This window comes from Ursus maritimus, unplaced genomic scaffold (genome assembly GCF_017311325.1).
Source record: "Ursus maritimus isolate PB19 unplaced genomic scaffold, ASM1731132v1 scaffold_9, whole genome shotgun sequence".
NCBI classification, from domain to species: domain Eukaryota; kingdom Metazoa; phylum Chordata; class Mammalia; order Carnivora; family Ursidae; genus Ursus; species Ursus maritimus.
Genome location: NW_024427107.1, coordinates 39,881,635 through 39,900,516, shown reverse-complemented (window position 1 = coordinate 39,900,516; position 18,882 = coordinate 39,881,635). Strand labels below are relative to the sequence as shown.

Sequence of the window (18,882 nt, the reverse complement as noted above, 5' to 3'; positions counted from 1 at the left end):
TTTAGAGGGACAGTCATGGTGGGAGATGGAGGGATGGCAGGGGCTACGTATGCTCCCCATCTTTCTGGGCTGGGAACGGTTGGAGTCACACCATCCTGTATATCCTTGATGCCCCTGTGTTCCTGCCAGGTTGTCCCGGCCATTTTTGCTCCCTCTGGTGGGTAGTGGGGCACAGTGGCTGAGAACACCCACTGCAGAGACATAGGTACGAATCCTGCTTCCTGTCTCTACCTGGGCAAATTGCTTCACCTCTTAGCATCTTAGTCTCACCGCTTGGAAAACAGAGCTAACAGTTAAGAATTTGTCCCCAAGTTGTTGTCAGGACTAACTTCTTAGGACTGAACTCAGCACATACTGATTTCTCTTCTCCCTGTCCCAGCCACCACGTACTGCTATTCCAGCCTGGATTTGGGGGTCTGCAGAGGCTGCTTGCCTGTCAAGTTCAGGGGCTTTCGGTTCTAGAAACATTGTAGGGTTACTGCTTGAAGTAAACATTTTGTTATTTTTTTATTCCTACACGAGTGTAGACGGCTAATCAAGTGTTAAAACAGAAAGCGTTTCTTGAAGTCACAGCGCAAATTCAGGTTCAGCTTTGACTACAGTTTACCACGTAACGGTGTGCTGAGTAAGCGTTGGACTCAACACATCTACATCTTTCTCTCCTTTATAAATTCAGTTGTCCTTGAAGTGACTGTGAACCATAGGGTGCTGGCCATCTGCCAGAAATGTTCTTATAAACTCCTGCGAGTAGAGGAGAGGTGTTTTAAGGAGCCGGTATAAAACCGTGTGGTCTTTAGAAGGCAGAGTGGCTTTGTGGGAAAATAGAAATTTTGTTCGGTCAGATCCCCATGTGTGTGCCGGGTCAGCCACTTCCGGAATTTACTCTGGGCAAGTAGCTTCACCTCTGTGAGCCTCACTTGTAACATGGGAGTGTTAATATTCTCCCCACAGGGTGATTGCTTGAATAGTCAAATGAGAAAGACGGTGTAAGGCTAATGGGAAGCCATCTTGACATAGTTGAAGCTCAAGAATATAAAAGATCTCTTTCTACCGTTTTGACTGTATTTTGCATTGTTTTGAGCTAGGTTAGAATTTTGCGTTTCATGTATCAGCCCCGGAAGCCATAATAAAATCAGCAAGAGGCACGTATATATTCCTAATGATGGGTAGGGGGTATAGCTCAGGGGTAGAGCATTTGCATAATGATGGGTATGCCAATTTTCTCTTTGTCTTTCCTTTTTTTAACAGGCAACTGGATATAGCCAAGAGAGGAAGTTTAGTGGACCCCTGGAACCCATGACATTTTCCATTTTTGAAGGCCAAGAAGCGAGTCAAGTCATATTCCAGGTAATGGCTCCTCTTGATCACCGTTATCTTGATTTTGCAAGCTCTCACAGAGGACGTTACTCCTTAATCTACTGTATAGCAGGAAATAAAATAGAGGCATGGCCGATCTCATTATCAAGAATGATTTCAGAAGCTAAGTTAAACAGAGAGATGGGTGGTCTCGGTCTTGTGAAGGGTTGTGCATGACATTTTCATTCAGACCTCTTCAACTGTGTCTGGGGGAAGTGCTCCCATCCCTGGGGTGGGGAGCTTGGTGCCTGTAGGCTCTGCCTGTCCCCCAGGGTGGGAAGGGAACAGACTCTCTGGAGTGGAATGGCCATCTGACTCTCTGTCCAATGAGCATGCTGCTTGAAGCACTGGAAGATGGACGTTCTTTGGCGGAGCACTGGAATGGTGTGCTTTTCCTTACTACCTCCTCTGAACCCATCCCTGGGCCCTTGCCTATGGGTTGGCCGTGCTGGGAGGTGGTCATCTCCTATAGTTAGATAACTGAGAAAAGCATCAGATTGAGGGGTGGCCTGTAGATGGGAAGAGGAGACTCCAGCTATAAAGGACACTGAAAAAGTCCGGGAAATATAACGGGGAGAGAAAAAAAACATACTCTTGCAGTTACCTGAAGTCTGCAGGGGAAGCCCACTTGGCCTTGGAGTGGTTGAGGATGGTTTGATGAGCTTTCGGGGTGTGCCCATGACCCCCACCCCCCGTGCTGTGGGAGCAATGGAGGGATGCTGAACTACCCCCTAAGGGGGACGCCTTCTGTTAACTGCCAAGCATTTGTTTTGTTGGGCAGTTCCCGTGTGCAGAGGAGAGACTGAAGCCTGCTTCATTCCCTTCTTTCAGTTGGTACCAGATGAGTGCAAGGAGCCCCAGAGTACGAGCTGGAGCGGTGCACATGTATCTGTCCCCCTGGCCATGTGGGGTGTTAGAGAGGCCTTGACTCCTCCACTCAGCGAAGTCATGCCCTGAGGGATTAGCAAATGCTTTGAGAGCTCTGGAGTCTGATAGGCATTCACTTGGTGAGGAAGGGAGAGAAGAGCAGTTCGGCAAAGGCACAGTATGGACACCTGCCCCGTGCTGCCAGAGGAAGAGCACGCACTGAGGCTGGGCTGTGCCGAGTAGGTGTTCTGTGAGCAAAGGTCCACATTCCAGTGAACAGAATCAGGACCACACAGAGGTGGTCCCCAAGTTGCAAACCTCACAGACCTAGAACCTGGCTGGATAGGATGATTTCAGTCTCTGGGGATCCCATTCCTTGGGTGGCTTTACTTCTTTTTCTGTTCTTTTTCCATTAGCCAGCTTAGCCTATCTTACTTCTTTTTCTGTTCTTTTTCCATTAGCCACCTTAGCCTATCTCTTTTTGGCCAGAAATGATAGCCCAGTTGTCATGGCTGAACATTTCTTATTTATGGGTGAGCGTGTTGGAGTAGAGGAGTGGGAGGTGAAGGCGACTTCCTTCCCCTAAGATCTCAGAATCTCTGTGTTAGAAAAGACCTAGGAGACTTTTGGTACCAACCATTTGTTTTATAGATAAGGAAATTGAGGCTTAAATAAGTTAACAGCAGAGCTGAGATTAGAAAACAGGTCTCCTGTCTCCTAGTCAAGCACACCATGCCCTCCGCATCTTTGTAAGTGGAGAGGATGCAGCAAACCTTGTCACGGTAACATGCGCTTCGAGCTCTTTCTCACAGCGGTGGGGAGGAGTCGTACAGACCCCTTCATTTATTTTTTTATTTTTATTTTTTAAAAGATTTTATTTATTTATCTGACAGAGATAGAGACAGCCAGCGAGAGGGGGAACACCAGCAGGGGGAGTGGGAGAGGAAGAAGCAGGCTCATAGCGGAGGAGCCTGATGTGGGGCTCGATCCCACAATGCCGGGATCACGCCCTGAGCCGAAGGCAGACGCTTAACCGCTGTGCCACCCAGGCGCCCCCAGACCCCTTCATTTAGCATCACTGCAAGTATTCTTGCCTGGAGTGTGGGAGCCACAAACAGGCTCATTGTCCCATGAGACTGGTCCTTGGGTTAGTAAGAGATCTTAAAACAAAACAAAACAAAAAAAGAACTAAACAACCACAGACTCCTTTCTTTGGGGATTTACAACTAGCTCCAGCTCAGTACCCCAGGAGCTTCCAGATCATGACATAGTATAATACAAATCTCAGCTAGGTCATTTTTTTCTTTGTCATGAGATTTAGCTTACACACCGTAAAGTCTACCCTTTTAAAATGTACAGACCATTGATTTTTTAATATATCACAAAGATGTGCAACTATCACCACTATCTAGTTCCGGAACATTTTCATCGACCTCAAAGAAACCCTGTATCTTAACAGCCCCCGTTCTCCTCTCTTCCCAACCCTTGGCAAATGCAAATCTACTTTCAGTATCTGTAGCTTTGCCTAGATGGACACTTAATGGAAATAGAGTCACACATATGGCCTCTTGTGCGTGGTTTCTTTGACTTAGTATGTTTTCGAAGTTTATCCGTATTGTAGCAGGTATTAATACTTTATTCCCTTTTTGTAGCTGAATAATATTCTGTCGTATGGATATATACTACATTTTGAATAGCCATTCATCAATTGATGGACATTTATGGCTATGATGAGTAATGCTATTATGGACAAGCGTATGCAACTTTTTGTGAGGACACATGTTTTCAGCTGTCTTGGATATATACCTAGGAGTGGAATTGCTGGATCTTAGTTAATTGAATGTTTAACTTTTTGAAGAACGTTAAAACTGTTCTTCAAAGCAACTGAACTATTTTACATTCTTACCAGCATTGTACACAGATTCCAATGTCTCTATACCCTTGCCAATGCTTGTTATATCTGTGTTTTTTATTACAGCGATCCTCGTGGGGGTGAAGTGGTATTATTTTTTTCTTTGTGGTTTGGGTTTGTATTTCCCTAACGACTAATGATGTTGAGTATCTTTTCATGTGCTTATTGGCTATTTTTATATCTTCTTTGGAGAAATCTTTTGCCTATTTTTAAATTGGGTTATTTGTCTTTTATTGTTGTAAGAGCTCTTTATATATTCTGCATATAAGCTCCTTATCAGATATGTGATTTGCAAATATTTTCTCACATTCTATGGATTATCGTCTCACTTTCTTGGTAGTGCCATTTGAAGCACAAAAGCTTTTAATTTTGATGGGATGTTTTTCCATTTATTTAGATCTCCTTTAATTTCTTTCAACAATGTTTTATAGTTTTCACTTCACAAATATTGTATTTCTTTGGTTAAATTTCTCCTGAAGTATGTTATTTTTTTTGATCATATTATAAATGGAATTGTATGTATGTATGTATTTATTTATTTACATATAATGTATTGTTTCAGGGGTACAGGTCTGTGATTCATCAGTCTTACACAATTCATAGCGCTCACCATAGCACATACCCTCCGCAATGACTATCACCCAGCCACCCCATCCTTCCCACCCCCCTCCCCTCCAGCAACCCTCAGTTTGTTTCCTAAGATTAAGAGTCTCTTATGGTTGGTCTCCCTCTCTGGTTTCATCTTGTTTCATTTTTTCCTCTCTTCCCCTATGATCCCCCTTGTTTCTCAAATTCCACATGTCAATGAGATCATACGATGATTGTCTTTCTCTGATTGACTTATTTCGCTTAGCATAATACCCTCTTGTTGCATCCGCATTGTTGCAAATGGCAAGATTTCATTTTTTGATGATTGCGTAATATTCTGTTGTATATATATACACCACATCTTCTTTATCCATTCATCTGTTGATGGACATCTAATCTCTTTCCATAGTTTGGCTATTGGGGACATTGCTACTGTAAACATTGGCATGCACATGCCCCTTCAGATCACTGCCTTTGTATCTTTGGGATAAATACCCCGTAGTGCAATTGCTGGATCATAGGGTAGCTCTATTTTCAACTTTTTGAGGAACCTCCATACTGTTTTCCAGAGTGGCTGCACCAGCCTGTATTCCCACAACAGTGTAGGAGGGTTCCCCTTTCTCCATATCCTCGCCAGCATCTGTCATTTCCTTACTTATTAATTTTAGCCATTCTGACTGGTGTGAGGTGGCATCTCATTGTGGTTTTGGTTTGTATTTCCCTGATGCTCTGTGATGTGGAGCACTTTTTCATGTGTCTGTTGGCCATTTGGATGTCTCCTTTGCAGAAGTATCTGTTCATGTCTTCTGCCCATTTATTTTTTTTTAATAATATTTTTAAATTATGTTAGTCACCATACAGTACATCCCTGGTTTTTGATGTAAAGTTCCATGATTCATTACTTGCGTATAAAACCCAGTGCACCATGCAATACATGCCCTCCTTACTACCCATCACCAGCCTGTCCCATTCCCCCACCCCCCTCCCCTCTGAAGCCCTCAGTTTGTTTCCCAGAGTCCATAGTCTCTCATGCTTCATTCCCCCTTCTGATTACTCCCCCTTTATTCTTCCCTTTCTTCTCCTACCGATCTTCCTACTTCTTATGTTCCATAAATGAGTGAAACCATATGATAATTGTCTTTCTCTGCTTGACTTATTTCGCTTAGCATTATCTCCTCCAGTGCCGTCCATGTTGCAGCAAATGTTGAGAAATCATTCTTTCTGATGGCTGAGTAATATTCCATTGTATATATGGACCACATCTTCTTAATCCAGTCATCTGTTGAAGGGCATCTCGGCTCCTTCCACGATTTAACTATTGTGGATAATGCTGCTATGAACACTGGGGTGCATATGGCCCTTCTCTTCACTACGTCTGTATTTTTGGGGTAAATACCCAGTAGTGCAATTGCTGGATCATAGGGTAGCTCTATTTTTAACTTTTTGAGGGACCTCCACACTGTTTTCCAAAGTGGCTGTACCAACTTGCATTCCCACCAACAATGTAGGAGGGATCCCCTTTCTCCACATCCTCCCCAACATTTGTTGTTTCCTGCCTTGTCAATCTTTGCCATTCTAACTGGTGTAAGGTGGTATCTCAATATGGTTTTGATTTGAATTTCCCTGGTGGCTAATGATTTTGAACATTTTTTCATGTGTCTGTTAGCCATTTGTATGTCTTCCTTGGAAAAGAGTCTGTTCATATCTTCTGCCCATTTTTTGATTTGTTTATTTGTTTCTTGTGTATTGAGTTCTTTGTAGATCTTGGATACCAGTCTTTTATCTGTAGTGTCATTTGCAAATATCTTCTCCCATTCCGTGGGCTGCCTCTTAGTTTTTTTTACTGTTTCCTTGGCTGTGCAGAAGCTTTTTATCTTTTTTTTTTTTTAAAGATTTTTTTATTTATTTATGTGACAGAGAGACAGCCAGCGAGAGAGGGAACACAGCAGGGGAGTGGGAGAGGAAGAAGCAGGCTCCCAGCAGAGGAGCCCGATGTGGGACTCGATCCCGGAACCCCAGGATCACGCCCTGAGCCGAAGGCAGACGCCTAACGACTGCGCCACCCAGGCGCCCCAGAAGCTTTTTATCTTAATGAAGTCCCACAAGTTCATTTTTTCTTTTGTTTCTCTTGCCTTTGGAGATGTGTCATGAAAAAAGTTGCTGTGGCTGATGTCAAAGAGGTTGCTGCCTATGTCCTCCTCTACGATTTTGATGGATTCCTGTCTCACATCGAGGTCTTTCATCCATTTGGAGTTTATCTTTGTGAATGGTGTGAGAGAGTGGTCAAGTTTCATTCTTTTGCATGTAGCTGTCCAATTTTCCCAGCACCATTTATTGATTTCTTGATTGAATTATTTGTTCCTTGGGTGTTGAATTTGATAAGTTCTTTATAGATTTTGGATACTAGCCCTTTATCTGATATGTCATTTTTGCAAATATCTTCTCCATTCTGTTGGTTGTCTTTTGGTTTTGTTGACTGTTTCCTTTGCTGTACAAAAGCTTTTTACCTTGATGAAGTCCCAATAGTTCATTTTTGCCCTTGCTTCCCTTACTTTTGGTGATGTGTCTAGGAAGAAGTTGCTGTGGCTGAGGTCAAAGAAGTTGCTGCCTGTGTTCTCCTCAAGGATTTCGATAGATTCCTGTCTCACATTTAGGTCTGTCATTCATTTTGAGTCTGTTTTTCTGTGTGGTGTAAGGAAATGGTCCAGTTTCATTCTTCTGCATGTGGCTGTGCAATTTTCCCAGCACCATTTGTTGAAGAGACTGTCTTTTTTCCACTAGATATTCTTTCCTTCTTTGTCGAAGGCTAGTTGACCATAGACCTGAGGGTCCATTTCTGGATTCTCTATTCTGTTCCATTGATCTATGTGTCTATTTTTGTGCCAGTACCATACTGTCTTGATGATTATAGCTTTGTAATAGAGCTTGAAGTCTGGAATAGTGATGCTACCAGCTTTCCTTTTTTTTTTTTTTCCAACATTCCTCTGGCTATTCGGGGTCTTTTCTGGTTTCATACAAATTTTAGGGTTATTTGTTCCAGGTCTGTGAAAAATGTTGATGGTATTTTAATAGAGATTGCATTAAATGTGTAGATTGCTCTAGGTAGCATAGACATTTTCGCAATATTTGTTCTTCCAGTCCATGAGCATGGAACTTTTTTCCATTTCTTTGTATATTCTTTGATTTCTTTCATGAGTATTCTATAGTTTGCTGAGTACAGATTCTTTGTCTCTTTGGTTAGATTTATTCCTAGGTATTTTATGGTTTTGGGTGCAGTTGTAAATGGCATCGACTCCTTAATTTCTCTTTCTTCTGTCTCACTGTTAGTATATAGAAATGCAACTGATTTCTGTGCTTTAATTTTATATCCTGCCACTTTACTGATTTCCTGTATGAGTTCTAGCAGTTTGGGGTGGACTCTTTTGGGTTTTCCACATAAAGTATCATATCATCTGCAAAGAGTGAGAGTTTGACTTCTTCTTTGTCAATTTGGATGCCTTTTATTATTTTTGTTGTTGTTGTTGTCTGATTTCTGAGGCCAGGACTTCTAGTACTATGTTGAACAGCAGTGGTGATAGTGGACATCCCTGCTGTGTTCCTGACCTTAGGGGAAAAGCTATCAGTTTTTCCCCATTGAGAATGATATTCGCTGTGGGTTTTTCATAGATGGCTTTTATGATATTGAGGTATGTACCCTCAATCTCTACACTGTGAAAAGTTTTAATCAAGAAAGGATGTTATACTTTGTCAAATGCTTTTTCTGCATCTATTGAGAGTATCATATGGTTCTTGTCCTTTCTTTTATTAATGTAGTGTATCACATTGATTGATTTGAGGATGTTGAACCAACCTTGCCGCTCAGGAATAAATCCCACTTGGTTGTGGTGAATAATCCTTTTAATGTACTGTTGGATCCTATTGGCTAGTATTTTGGTGAAAATTTTTGCATCCATGTTCATCAGGGATATTGGTCTGTAATTCTCCTTTTTGATGGGGTCTTTGTCTGGTTTTGGAATCAAGGTAATGCTGGCCTCAAAAAACAAGTTTGGCAGTTTTCCTTCCATTTCTATTTTTTGGAACAGTTTCAGAAGACTAGGTATTAATTCTTCTTTAAATGTTTGGTAGACTTCCCCTGGGAAGCCATTTGGCCCTGGGCTCTTGTTTTTTGGGAGATTTTTTGATTACTGCCTCAATTTCCTTGCTGGTTATGGGTCTGTTCAGGTTTTCTATTTCTTCATGGTTCAGTTTTGGTAGTTTATACGTCTCTAGGAATGCATCCATTTCTTCTAGGTTGTCTAATTTGTTGGCATATAGTTGCTCATAATATGTTCTTATAATTGTTTGTATTTCTTCGGTGTTGGTTGTGATCTCTCCTCTTTCATTCATGATTTTATTTATTTAGGTCCTTTTTCTTTTCTTTTTGATAAGTGTGGCCAAGTGTTTATCAATCTTATTAATTCTTTCAAAGAACCAGCGGCTAGTTTCATTGATTTGTTCTACTGTCCTTTTGGTTTCTAGTTCATTGATTTCTGCTCTAATGTTTATTATTTCTCTTCTCCTGCTGGGTTTAGGCTTTATTTGCTGCTCTTTCTCCAGCTCCTTTAGGTGCAGGGTTAGGTTGCATATTTGAGACCTTTTGTGTTTCTTGAGAAAGGCTTGTATTCCTATATATTTTCCTCTTAGGACCACCTTTGTTGCATCCCAAAGATTTTGAACAGTTGTGTTTTCATTTTCATTTGTTTCCATGAGTTTTTTTAGTTCTTCTTCAATTTCCTGTTGACCCATTCATTCTTTAGTAGGATGCTGTTTAGCCTCCATGTATTTGAGTTCTTTCTAACTTTCCTCTTGTGATTGAGTTCGAGTTTCAAAGCATTGTGGTCCAAAAATATGCAGGGAATGATCCCAGTCTTTTGGTACTGGTTGAGATCTGATTTGTGACCCAGGATGTGATGTATTCTGGAGAATGTTCCATGTGCACAGGAGAAGAATGTGTATTCTGTTGCTTTGGATGGAATGTTCAGAATATATCTGTGAAGTCCATCTGGTCAAGTGTGTCACTGAAAGCCCTTATTTCCTTGTTGATCTTTTGCTTAGATGATCTGTCCATTTCAGTGAGGGGGGGGGGGTGCTAAAGTCCCCTACTATTATTGTATTATTGTCAATGTGTTTCTTTGATTTTGGTATTAACTGGCTTATATAATTGGCTGCTCCCATGTTAGGGGCATATTTACAATTGTTAGATCTTCTTGTTAGACCCTTTAAGTATGATATAGTGTTCTTCATCTCTTATTACAGTCTTTAGTTTAAAATCTAATTTTTTCTGAATAAGGATTGCCACCCCAGCTTTCTTTTGATGTCCATTAACATGGTAAATTGTTTTCCACCCCCACCCCCCCACTTTAAATCTGGAAGTGTCTTTGGGTCTAAAATGAGTCTCTTGCATACAGCATATTGATGGGTTTTGTTTTTTTATCTAATCTGATACCCTGTGTCTTTTGATGGGGCATTTAGTCCATTTACACTCAGGGTAACTGTTGAAAGTTATGAATTTAGTGCCATTGTGTTGCCTGTAAGGTGACTGTTACTGTACATTGTCTCTTCCTTTCTGGTCTATGTTATTTAGGCTCTCTCTTTGCTTAGAGAACCCCTTTCAATGTTTCTTGTAGGGCTGGTTTGGTGATCGCAAATTCTTTTAGTTTCTCTTTGCCCTAGAAGCTTTTTATCTCTCCTTCTATTTTCAATGACAGCCCAGCTGGATATAGTATTCTTGGCTGCATATTTTCCTCATTTAGTGCCCTTGGGACTGTTTACTTAATATCATTTTCAGATTGTTCTTTGCTTGCATATAGAAATACAATCGATTTTTTATATTGATATTTTATTCTGCAACCTTATTGGACTTATTTAATAGCTGTAATAAACTTTTTAGATTCTGTAGGATTTTCCATATATAAGATCACATCATCTATGAATAGGATAGTTTTACTTCTTTCTTTCTAATCTGGATGCTTTTTATTTCTTTTGCTTGCCTAGGACCTTGAGTATGGTGTTACATAGAAGTGGCAAGATTGGGAATTTTTTCTTGTTTCTAATCTTTTGGGAGAAAGGTTTTATTCTTTCACCATTAATTATAAGGTTAGCTGTGGGTTATTCTTAGATGCCCTTTATCAGGTTGAGGAAATTACTTTCTATTCCTAGTTTGTTGAGTATTCTTTTTTTAATCAAGAAAGAATGTTGGATTTTGTCAAATGATTTCCTGCCTCTATTGAGATATTCATTTGGTTTTGTGCTTTATTCTATTAACATAGGGTATTGAATTAATTGATTTTCATATATTGAACCAGCCTTGTATTCTGATATAAATTCCACTTGGTCATGGTATATAATTGTTTTTATATGTGGCTAGATTCAGTTTGCTAGTATTTTGTTGAAGATTTTTGAGTCTATATTCATAAGAAGTATTGGTCTGTAGTTTTATTGGGTTGTCTTTTATCATTTGCATGTCAGGATGATACGGTCCTCCTAGAAAGAATTGGGAAGTATTCCTTACTCTATTTTTTTGGGTAGCATTTGTTAAGATTTGGTGTTATTCTTTCTTTATGTGTTAAATAGAATGTACCAGTAAAGCCAACTGGTACTGGGCCTTTGTGTAAAGTTTTTTGATTACTAATTCGATCTCTTTACTTGTTATAGTTTTATTCAGATCTCCTATTTATTTTTTTTAGTCATTTTGATAGTTTCCACCTGTCTAAGAATTCATCCATTTCATGGAGGTTGTCTAATTCATGGGGGAAGTAATTACTTATCATATTCTCATTAGCCCTTTTTATCTCTATAACTTTGGTAGCGATGTCCCTTTTTACAGTCCTGATTTCAGTTATTTTGATCTTTTTAAAAAATATTTAATTATTGTTAAAGATTTATTTATTTATTTTATAGAGAGAGAGCGTGAGAGAGTGAGTACAAGCGGGGGTTAGGCAGAGGGAGAGAGAGAGTCACTGAGTATAGAGCCTGATTTGGGGCTCAGTCTCACAACACTGAGACCATGACCTGAGCTGAAATCAAGAGCTGGATTCTTAACCAACTGAGCCACCCAGGCCCCCTATATTGGAGATTTTCAATGCCCCCTAGGTCATCTTACTCCCCAGATGAACTTTTTGAGTATTTTGGTCAGCTTCTTGTTTGCATCAACTGTTATCACTGCCTCAGGTAGCTGCAATGTTAAACAATTATTGATGATTATTTTTGACAAATTCCCCAAGAGAAAAACTGTTTGTAGTGAGTGAACTCTGAGGTCAGATAAAGACAAGCCCTTTGAGTAGGTGTTTCCAGGGAACTCCAGATAGGTCAGATAATAGCAGTTGTTTGGGAAACTCCAAACCCTTTCTGCCCCTTCCATAGTGCTATGGCTGTAAGGCTGCTGGATTTCAAGGCACTGCTTATCTTGAGAAAAGACAATGAAATTAGGGCAAGGCAAAGTAATCACAAAGCTTGGTTCTTAGTCATAGTAATTTTCTTAAATAATCACGCCTTGGATTTTTCAAGCATTTGGTTAATTTCCAAGGTTCTGAAAAAGTTGATATTTATTTACAATTTTTTCCAGTTTCTCATTGCTTTTATGGAGGAAAAGTTTTTTTCAGATCCTTATTCCATCTTTGCCATTGATATCCTTAAAACACAAAATAGTAACACTTTTATTAATTATATAAACAACACAACATCAACAAGCAAACACTCACAAAAAGCTATTCACCCACAGTTCTACCCACTTAACACATTAACTATTTTTTCCCCATATCTTGCCCACTGACATGAATGCTTTGGTACTCTTACAATCATAGTTTAGATTTACTCTTATAGTCTCCTTTTGTTACTTTTCATAATATCATTTTTCTTATGCTGCTTCATAATTCATAGAATGAACATTTTAGTGATTAAAATTCTATCACCTTTATGTTCTATAATAGTTTTATCATGTTTAGTTTTTGATCATTTAGGAGTTTTCAACTTTCCAGTATTATAAATAAGGCTACTTATACTACAAGCATATAGTTTACTGTTTGAGAAATATTTCCTTAGGATAAATTCTGTTAAGTGATGTTTGCTATCAAAGGCTACATTCTATGCCTCAAGTGATTTCCAAAGGGAAATTTGTGCTAATTTACATTTCCATCAATAATATATGTGTTTCTTTATGTCCTTTACAACATCGGTGGTTATTGATTTTTAATTTGTTAATAAAAATTATAAAAACGTGTTAAAATTGTTAGTGAGATTGAACAAACTGTAATGTCTGCTTTATTTTATGTGATTTTTCTATTCTCGTGGTCTTAAAAGTGCTATAACTATTCCATGAATAATTATTGATATTTTCTTCACTTCTGAAAAAGTAATTAAGAGATTGTCATATAGAATTTTATCAAGTTAGGGGCGCCTGGGAGGCACAGTCATTAAGTGTCTGCCTTCAGCTCAGGGTATGATCCCAGGGTCCTGGGATTGAGCCCTGCATCGGGCTCCCTGCTCTGCTGGGAGCCTGTTTCTTCCTCTTCCACTCCCCCTGCTTGTGTTCCCTATCTCGCTGGCTGTCTCTCTCTCTGTCAAATAAATAAATAAAATCTTTAAAAAAAATTTTTATCAAGTTAAAGCCATTTTCAAATTGTTTTCCTTAATATTAAAATATCTCTTAATCTTTGTCACAATGTTTAGAAGTACCAGATGGCATCTTTTTTATCCTAACAATAAAGTTATTTCTTTTAATGTTTCTTAGAAGCTAGCAATGTTAAAGCTCTCAGATATTCTCAGAAAAAATCTCATCTAACTCCAGCTACAATTTAAAGCATTAATTGGCTTTTATCAATGTATTAAATTATATCATACATTGTTTCTTGAGGGGAATGTATTTTAAAGGTTAAATAGTTAATGTTCAAGCAAACTTTTAGAATGTATCACTTTATTTTTTTAAAGATTCTATTTATTTATTTGAGAAACACACAGAGAGAGAGAAAGAGAGAGAGAGAAAGAGTATGGGGGGCAGAGGGGCAGAGGGAGAAGGAGAAGCAGACTCCCCGCTGAGCAGGGAGCCGAATGTGGGGCTCGATCCCAGGACCCCGAGATCATGACCTGAGCAGAAGGCAGACTCTTAAATGACAGAGCCACCCAAGCGGCCCTAAGATGTATCACTTTAAAAGCTCAGATCTTATTTAGTGATTATACAAATGAAAATGTTACCCGAAATCGATGACTTTCTACAAATTCTACAACATTGTTTTTCCTTACAACATAATCTGATTTTGCTTTTACCCAGTTTAAGGCCAGTCCTCCTGCTGTGAATTTCAAACTAACCGGAGAGACAGACGGCATATTTCAGATACAACCAGATGGACTTCTATATCATAACAAAACGTTGGATAGAGAAACAAGAGCTGTTCACAAACTCCAGGTGAATTGAGAACAAAGGAGCCTAGCTCTAGCCTCTCTGAGCACCTTTAGCTTTGTGCTGGAAGTATCACTGGCACCTTCATCTCTTTCAGAGAATCCTGTTGCAACTCTCTTGACATTAATGGCATGCTTTGCAAATCTCGTTTGTCCATTTTTTACCAACTACAAAGGGATACCCCTAGGGTATGGCAAAGATACCCTCTTCCTCAGGCTTTTTAACCAGAGTAACCCAATTTGAATTGCCAAGGCCCTCAGGTGGCCTTACTTGTTCAAGTATGGCCATGCTCAAGCACCTGGATCAAACCAAGCCAACACTTCTCTGATATTTCAGTGGTATCTGCCTGTGGCTATTGCGTGGGATTTGGATGCACAGAGAAGTCGGCATCAGTGAGGGGACGGAGCTCCTGTGGGCCTTGCCAGAAGCAGAAGTGTTCAGAGGCTCTGACTAAAGAGACCTTCTCCCTCTTTGTCCCCCTTAGTTTTTCATGGTTGGCCTCTGAATACAAAGGAATGGTAGAGAGCTGATTGTAGAAAAAAGAGCAAGCAAAACTTCCCATCTGGTAACTTCTCTTGGCTTTGCAGGTTGACCACTAAAATGCTCTGTCAGAGGACATGGCACTTCCATAGGCTTAAGAGTCAAAATGTTCTTATTTCACGGATTCTAACTATTAAGAGAAGAAGCACGTCCAGTGTCCAGCATACCTTACTGCTGGAAAAACACAGACACGATTAGTGGAGTTTAACTGAGTGGGTCCCTATTTTAGTAGCTCCCAGTATGGGGCTGTTATTGGGGTCTTTCTCCCCTACAGTTACCAGGTTATTGAATCTTCGAGCTCTCATTCCCTTCAGCTGCCTTCGGATGTGTGATTCGGGTTCAGACTCATCAAGGTGGTTTCCTTTTCCTTTCTATTTCAGGTCTCAGCCCTGGATGCTCAAGGAACTGTCGTGGAGGGCCCCGTTCCCATCACCATAGAAGTGAAGGACATCAATGACAATCGACCCACATTTCTCCAGAAAAAGTATGAAGGCTCAGTAAGACAGAATTCTCGCCCAGGTAAAAGGCGGGAGGCCGGAGATACTTACGGAAAGACTATCAGGCGGAAGGGGCGGATTTGTGGGGCTCACAGCGGCAGCTCCCTCATTAAGCACTTCCTGTCATACTTAAATTTCACAGCAGCCCTCTGGGAGTTATTTTATTGTCCTCACTGCTCTGTGACGTGCTTTCTCAGCTTTGGCACTACCGACACCTTGGGGCCGATAACTCTCTCTGTCGGGCTGTCCCGAGCATTGTAGGGTGTTAGCGGCATCCCTGCAACCCCTCCCCACAAGCTGCAACAAAAAAGATGCCTTCAGACATTGCCAGATGTCACCTGGGGGGCGAAATCACCCCAGCTGAGAACTATGATTCTAGAACGAGCTTTAGAACACCTTAGAGCTCTAGGACACTCAAGAATACTCTGGAAAGGTGAGCTCACTCTCCTAAATTCTCGCAGAAATCTTCATGCTCATGGTCACTGTTGGCTCCCAGTTGCTTTTCTTCTGTTACTCTCAACTCCTACTTACAGCTCCTCTCTTCACTTTGCTTCTACCCTTTATTTCCATAAAAGCCCCTCCTCAAGGCCTGGGTGTGTGGTTCTGTGGAAGATTTGGGCAGATGAAGGCGCATTATGTCGTAATATGAATATGAAGAAAATAAATGTGCATATTAGACTTCTGGGTTCTCAGAGAGACTCTTAGCCATTTCTACCAAGTCACTGTCAAATTTCCCTCTATGTTACTTAGTCTTCTCTATCTCTCTCTTCAACGCCCACTCCCAGGAAGAATATTCCTTTCACTTCATTACGCAGAGCATCTCTATCCCCGAGCTTAGAACCGAAGACTCACTTATGAATTCTGCTAAATAAGAGTCTTCCCAGTCTTACCCTTTCTCTCGTTACTAATAGGCTCTTCTAGATCAGTGGTTCCCAAACTTTTTGGTCTCAGTGTTCCTGTGTTCTTTTAAAAATTATTAATGACTCCAAAGAACCTTTTTTTTTTGAAGATTTTTTAATTTACTTATTGGACAGAGAAAGACACAGCGTGAGAGCGAACACCAGCAGAGGGAGTGGGAGAGGGCGAAGCAGGCTTCCCGCCGAGCAGGGAGCCCGATGTGGGGCTCGACACCAGGACCCTGGGATCATGACCTGAGCCAAAGGCAGATGCTTAATGACTAAGCCACCCGGGCGCCAAAGAACTTTTTTAAATATATGAGTTTTATCCTGTGATGTCCTGGTAAATGTTTAATAGCTGTCTCTCTGAGGGGAAAAGCCCCGATCTGTAGGATTTTCCAATTTCTGTAGTATAAATACTGCCACCATGGGTTATTTTAAGCTACCACTGGTGTTAATAATTGGCTCACGAAGTTTCTGGATATTCAACCATTGGCTCTCATGAGCTGGCTCTGGTACATCACTGATCATATCTACCAATATTTACTTTATTAGAATTAAAAAATTTAATTCACGGTAAGTAATAAACATATTTTAATGAAAAATAACTATTTTCAAAGACAAAAGGAATTATTAAGAATGGCTTTGTTTTCATCTTTGCATATCTCTTTGATGACTGGAATAATTAAATGTAAACAATTGAATTCTTGTGCCTTTTTCTGCATCCATTCTGTTGCCAGACGCTGTTTTGGTTGAAGCATAAGAAGCACAGATATACAGTTGGAAAAGGGAGGAGCATTGTAATAGCATTTTCAGATAACTCTGGATAGTCTTTGATACTATACCAGAACTCAACAAGTGGTGGTTTCTTAAAGGCTGGTGGCAATGTGAAATCTGAAACTGTATCAATGCATTTTCGGATACTCCTTTATGCTAAAATCCACTGAATGGTCTTGTGCTTCAGTGGATCTTTTACACGTGCATGAGTTTCGACTCCATCAAACCTAAAAATAATCTCAAAGACCCCTACAAGTCCCTGGACCATACTTTGAGAAACCCCACCTGAGTGGAAGGAAGTAGAATAAAGATTTATTTCCCCACTGGTATAAATTCTCCCATTCTGTCTCTGCCTCTTAGAAGATAAAAGTGGCTATGGTTGGTTTGGATGTCAATTAACACCTTTTCCCCCCTCTGGGGGTATTTCGTTCAACAGGAAAGCCCTTCATGTATGTCAACGCAACCGACCTGGATGACCCAGCCACTCCCAATGGTCAGCTTATTTATGAAATTGTCATCCAGCTTCCCAAGATCAACAACATCATGTACTTTCAGATCAACAACAAAACGGGGGCGATTTCACTTACCCTAGATGGTAAGTCAAGCGATGCCTTCATGGGACTGAGTCAGAAAAAGGGACCTAGATCTGTGTTACCTTTGGAGATGTTCCCTTTTCTCTTCTCTCCTACTTCCCATAGGATCCCGGGCACTGGATCCCAGTAAGAATTCTAACTACAATCTGGTGGTCTCAGTGAAGGACATGGGAGGCCAGAATGAGAATTCTTTCAGTGACAGCACATCTGTGGATATTGTGGTGAAGGAGAATATTTGGAAAAAGCCAGAACCTGTGGAGATTTTCGAAAACTTAACTGATCCTCACCCCATCAAAATCACTCAGGTAGTGCCCAAGGAGTGTCTCGAGACCACTAGATAAATGGCCTCACTTTGTAGAGGCCCATTCTCATGGTCTTCACTGATGTATTTCTTTGGTACCTTTTTACATAGCATAATTATAAACTCTGGACTTTACCAGCTTGGATTCAGATACACACACACACACACACACACATGCTTTAAAGGAGAACTTCGTTCACCTTTACCTTCCAAGTAGATACCACTAATGTTTGTGTACTGTCAGTAGTGTGGGATATGGCTGCACTGGAGTGGCTTGTATATGGTGCATAAATCATGTTTATGTACGTGATTTGAAGAGGAATTGTAAATATTTTTGAAAGGCTGCTTCTTATTCTTGTGACAAAACCTTTATGCTGTGGACTCATCCCATCATAGACTGATGGACAGACATTGGACTGGCCAAGAGTAGGAGTCAAGTAGGCAACCTGTACCCTTGGAGACCACCCTCCCACAACTCCTTCTCCTATATGTGCTTCTCCTCTTTATTCACATGTCCCCTTCTTCCCACTCCCATGGCTGGAGCTCTTATCCTGGGTCCGCTCCTACCTTAGATCCTGGAAATTGGCCCTTGGCTCTACCCAGATCTTACCTCTTCTGGCAGATCAGAAGGCTCCTTGACATGAAAGCTGTGGGTTAGTGAAAGAGCACTGGATTTAGAAGCAGATAACCAAAACCATGTGCCCGCTCCATTATTTTAATGATCGGTCATGAATGAGCTGTTTAACACTTCTGAGTCCCAACTTCTCATCAATAAAATGGGGATAACAACACCTCTCTGGTTGTTGTGGAGATTAATTCAGAGGTAGTGTCTGTGAAAGTGGGTAAACGGTATTAATGTTACCAGTGTCAGTTAGTAGGTCCCGTAAGGTTTTTCTGAATGGGTGTTGTTGTTCAGGGGCACTGGAAAGGCCCATCCCACCATATGTATTGTCCATCTTAAAAGGACTTTTAATTGTTGAAATGTTGAATTAATGAAATTCACCTTCAGGGGGGAAAAAAAAGAATGAAAGCAAGAGGTTTTCTGCTTTCCCAGCTAAGAAAATGTGTCAGGACTCCCAGCCGTGAGAGTTTCAGACTTAGGCCTTTACTAAAGTCTTATTT

The 18,882-nt window shown here is 40.6% G+C and overlaps 1 protein-coding gene across 1 annotated transcript in view; it reads left to right on the top strand.

Annotated features, from left to right (window-relative positions):
* Positions 1 to 18,882, top strand: part of CDH17 (cadherin 17) — a 77,339-nt gene that overhangs the window by 21,560 nt on the left and 36,897 nt on the right. Inside the window, exons 3-7 of the mRNA XM_008689144.2 lie at positions 1,249 to 1,347; positions 14,028 to 14,162; positions 15,077 to 15,215; positions 17,303 to 17,461; positions 17,565 to 17,764. Coding sequence (XP_008687366.1) covers positions 1,249 to 1,347; positions 14,028 to 14,162; positions 15,077 to 15,215; positions 17,303 to 17,461; positions 17,565 to 17,764 — 732 coding nt within the window. The remainder of the gene's footprint in view (positions 1 to 1,248; positions 1,348 to 14,027; positions 14,163 to 15,076; positions 15,216 to 17,302; positions 17,462 to 17,564; positions 17,765 to 18,882) is intronic.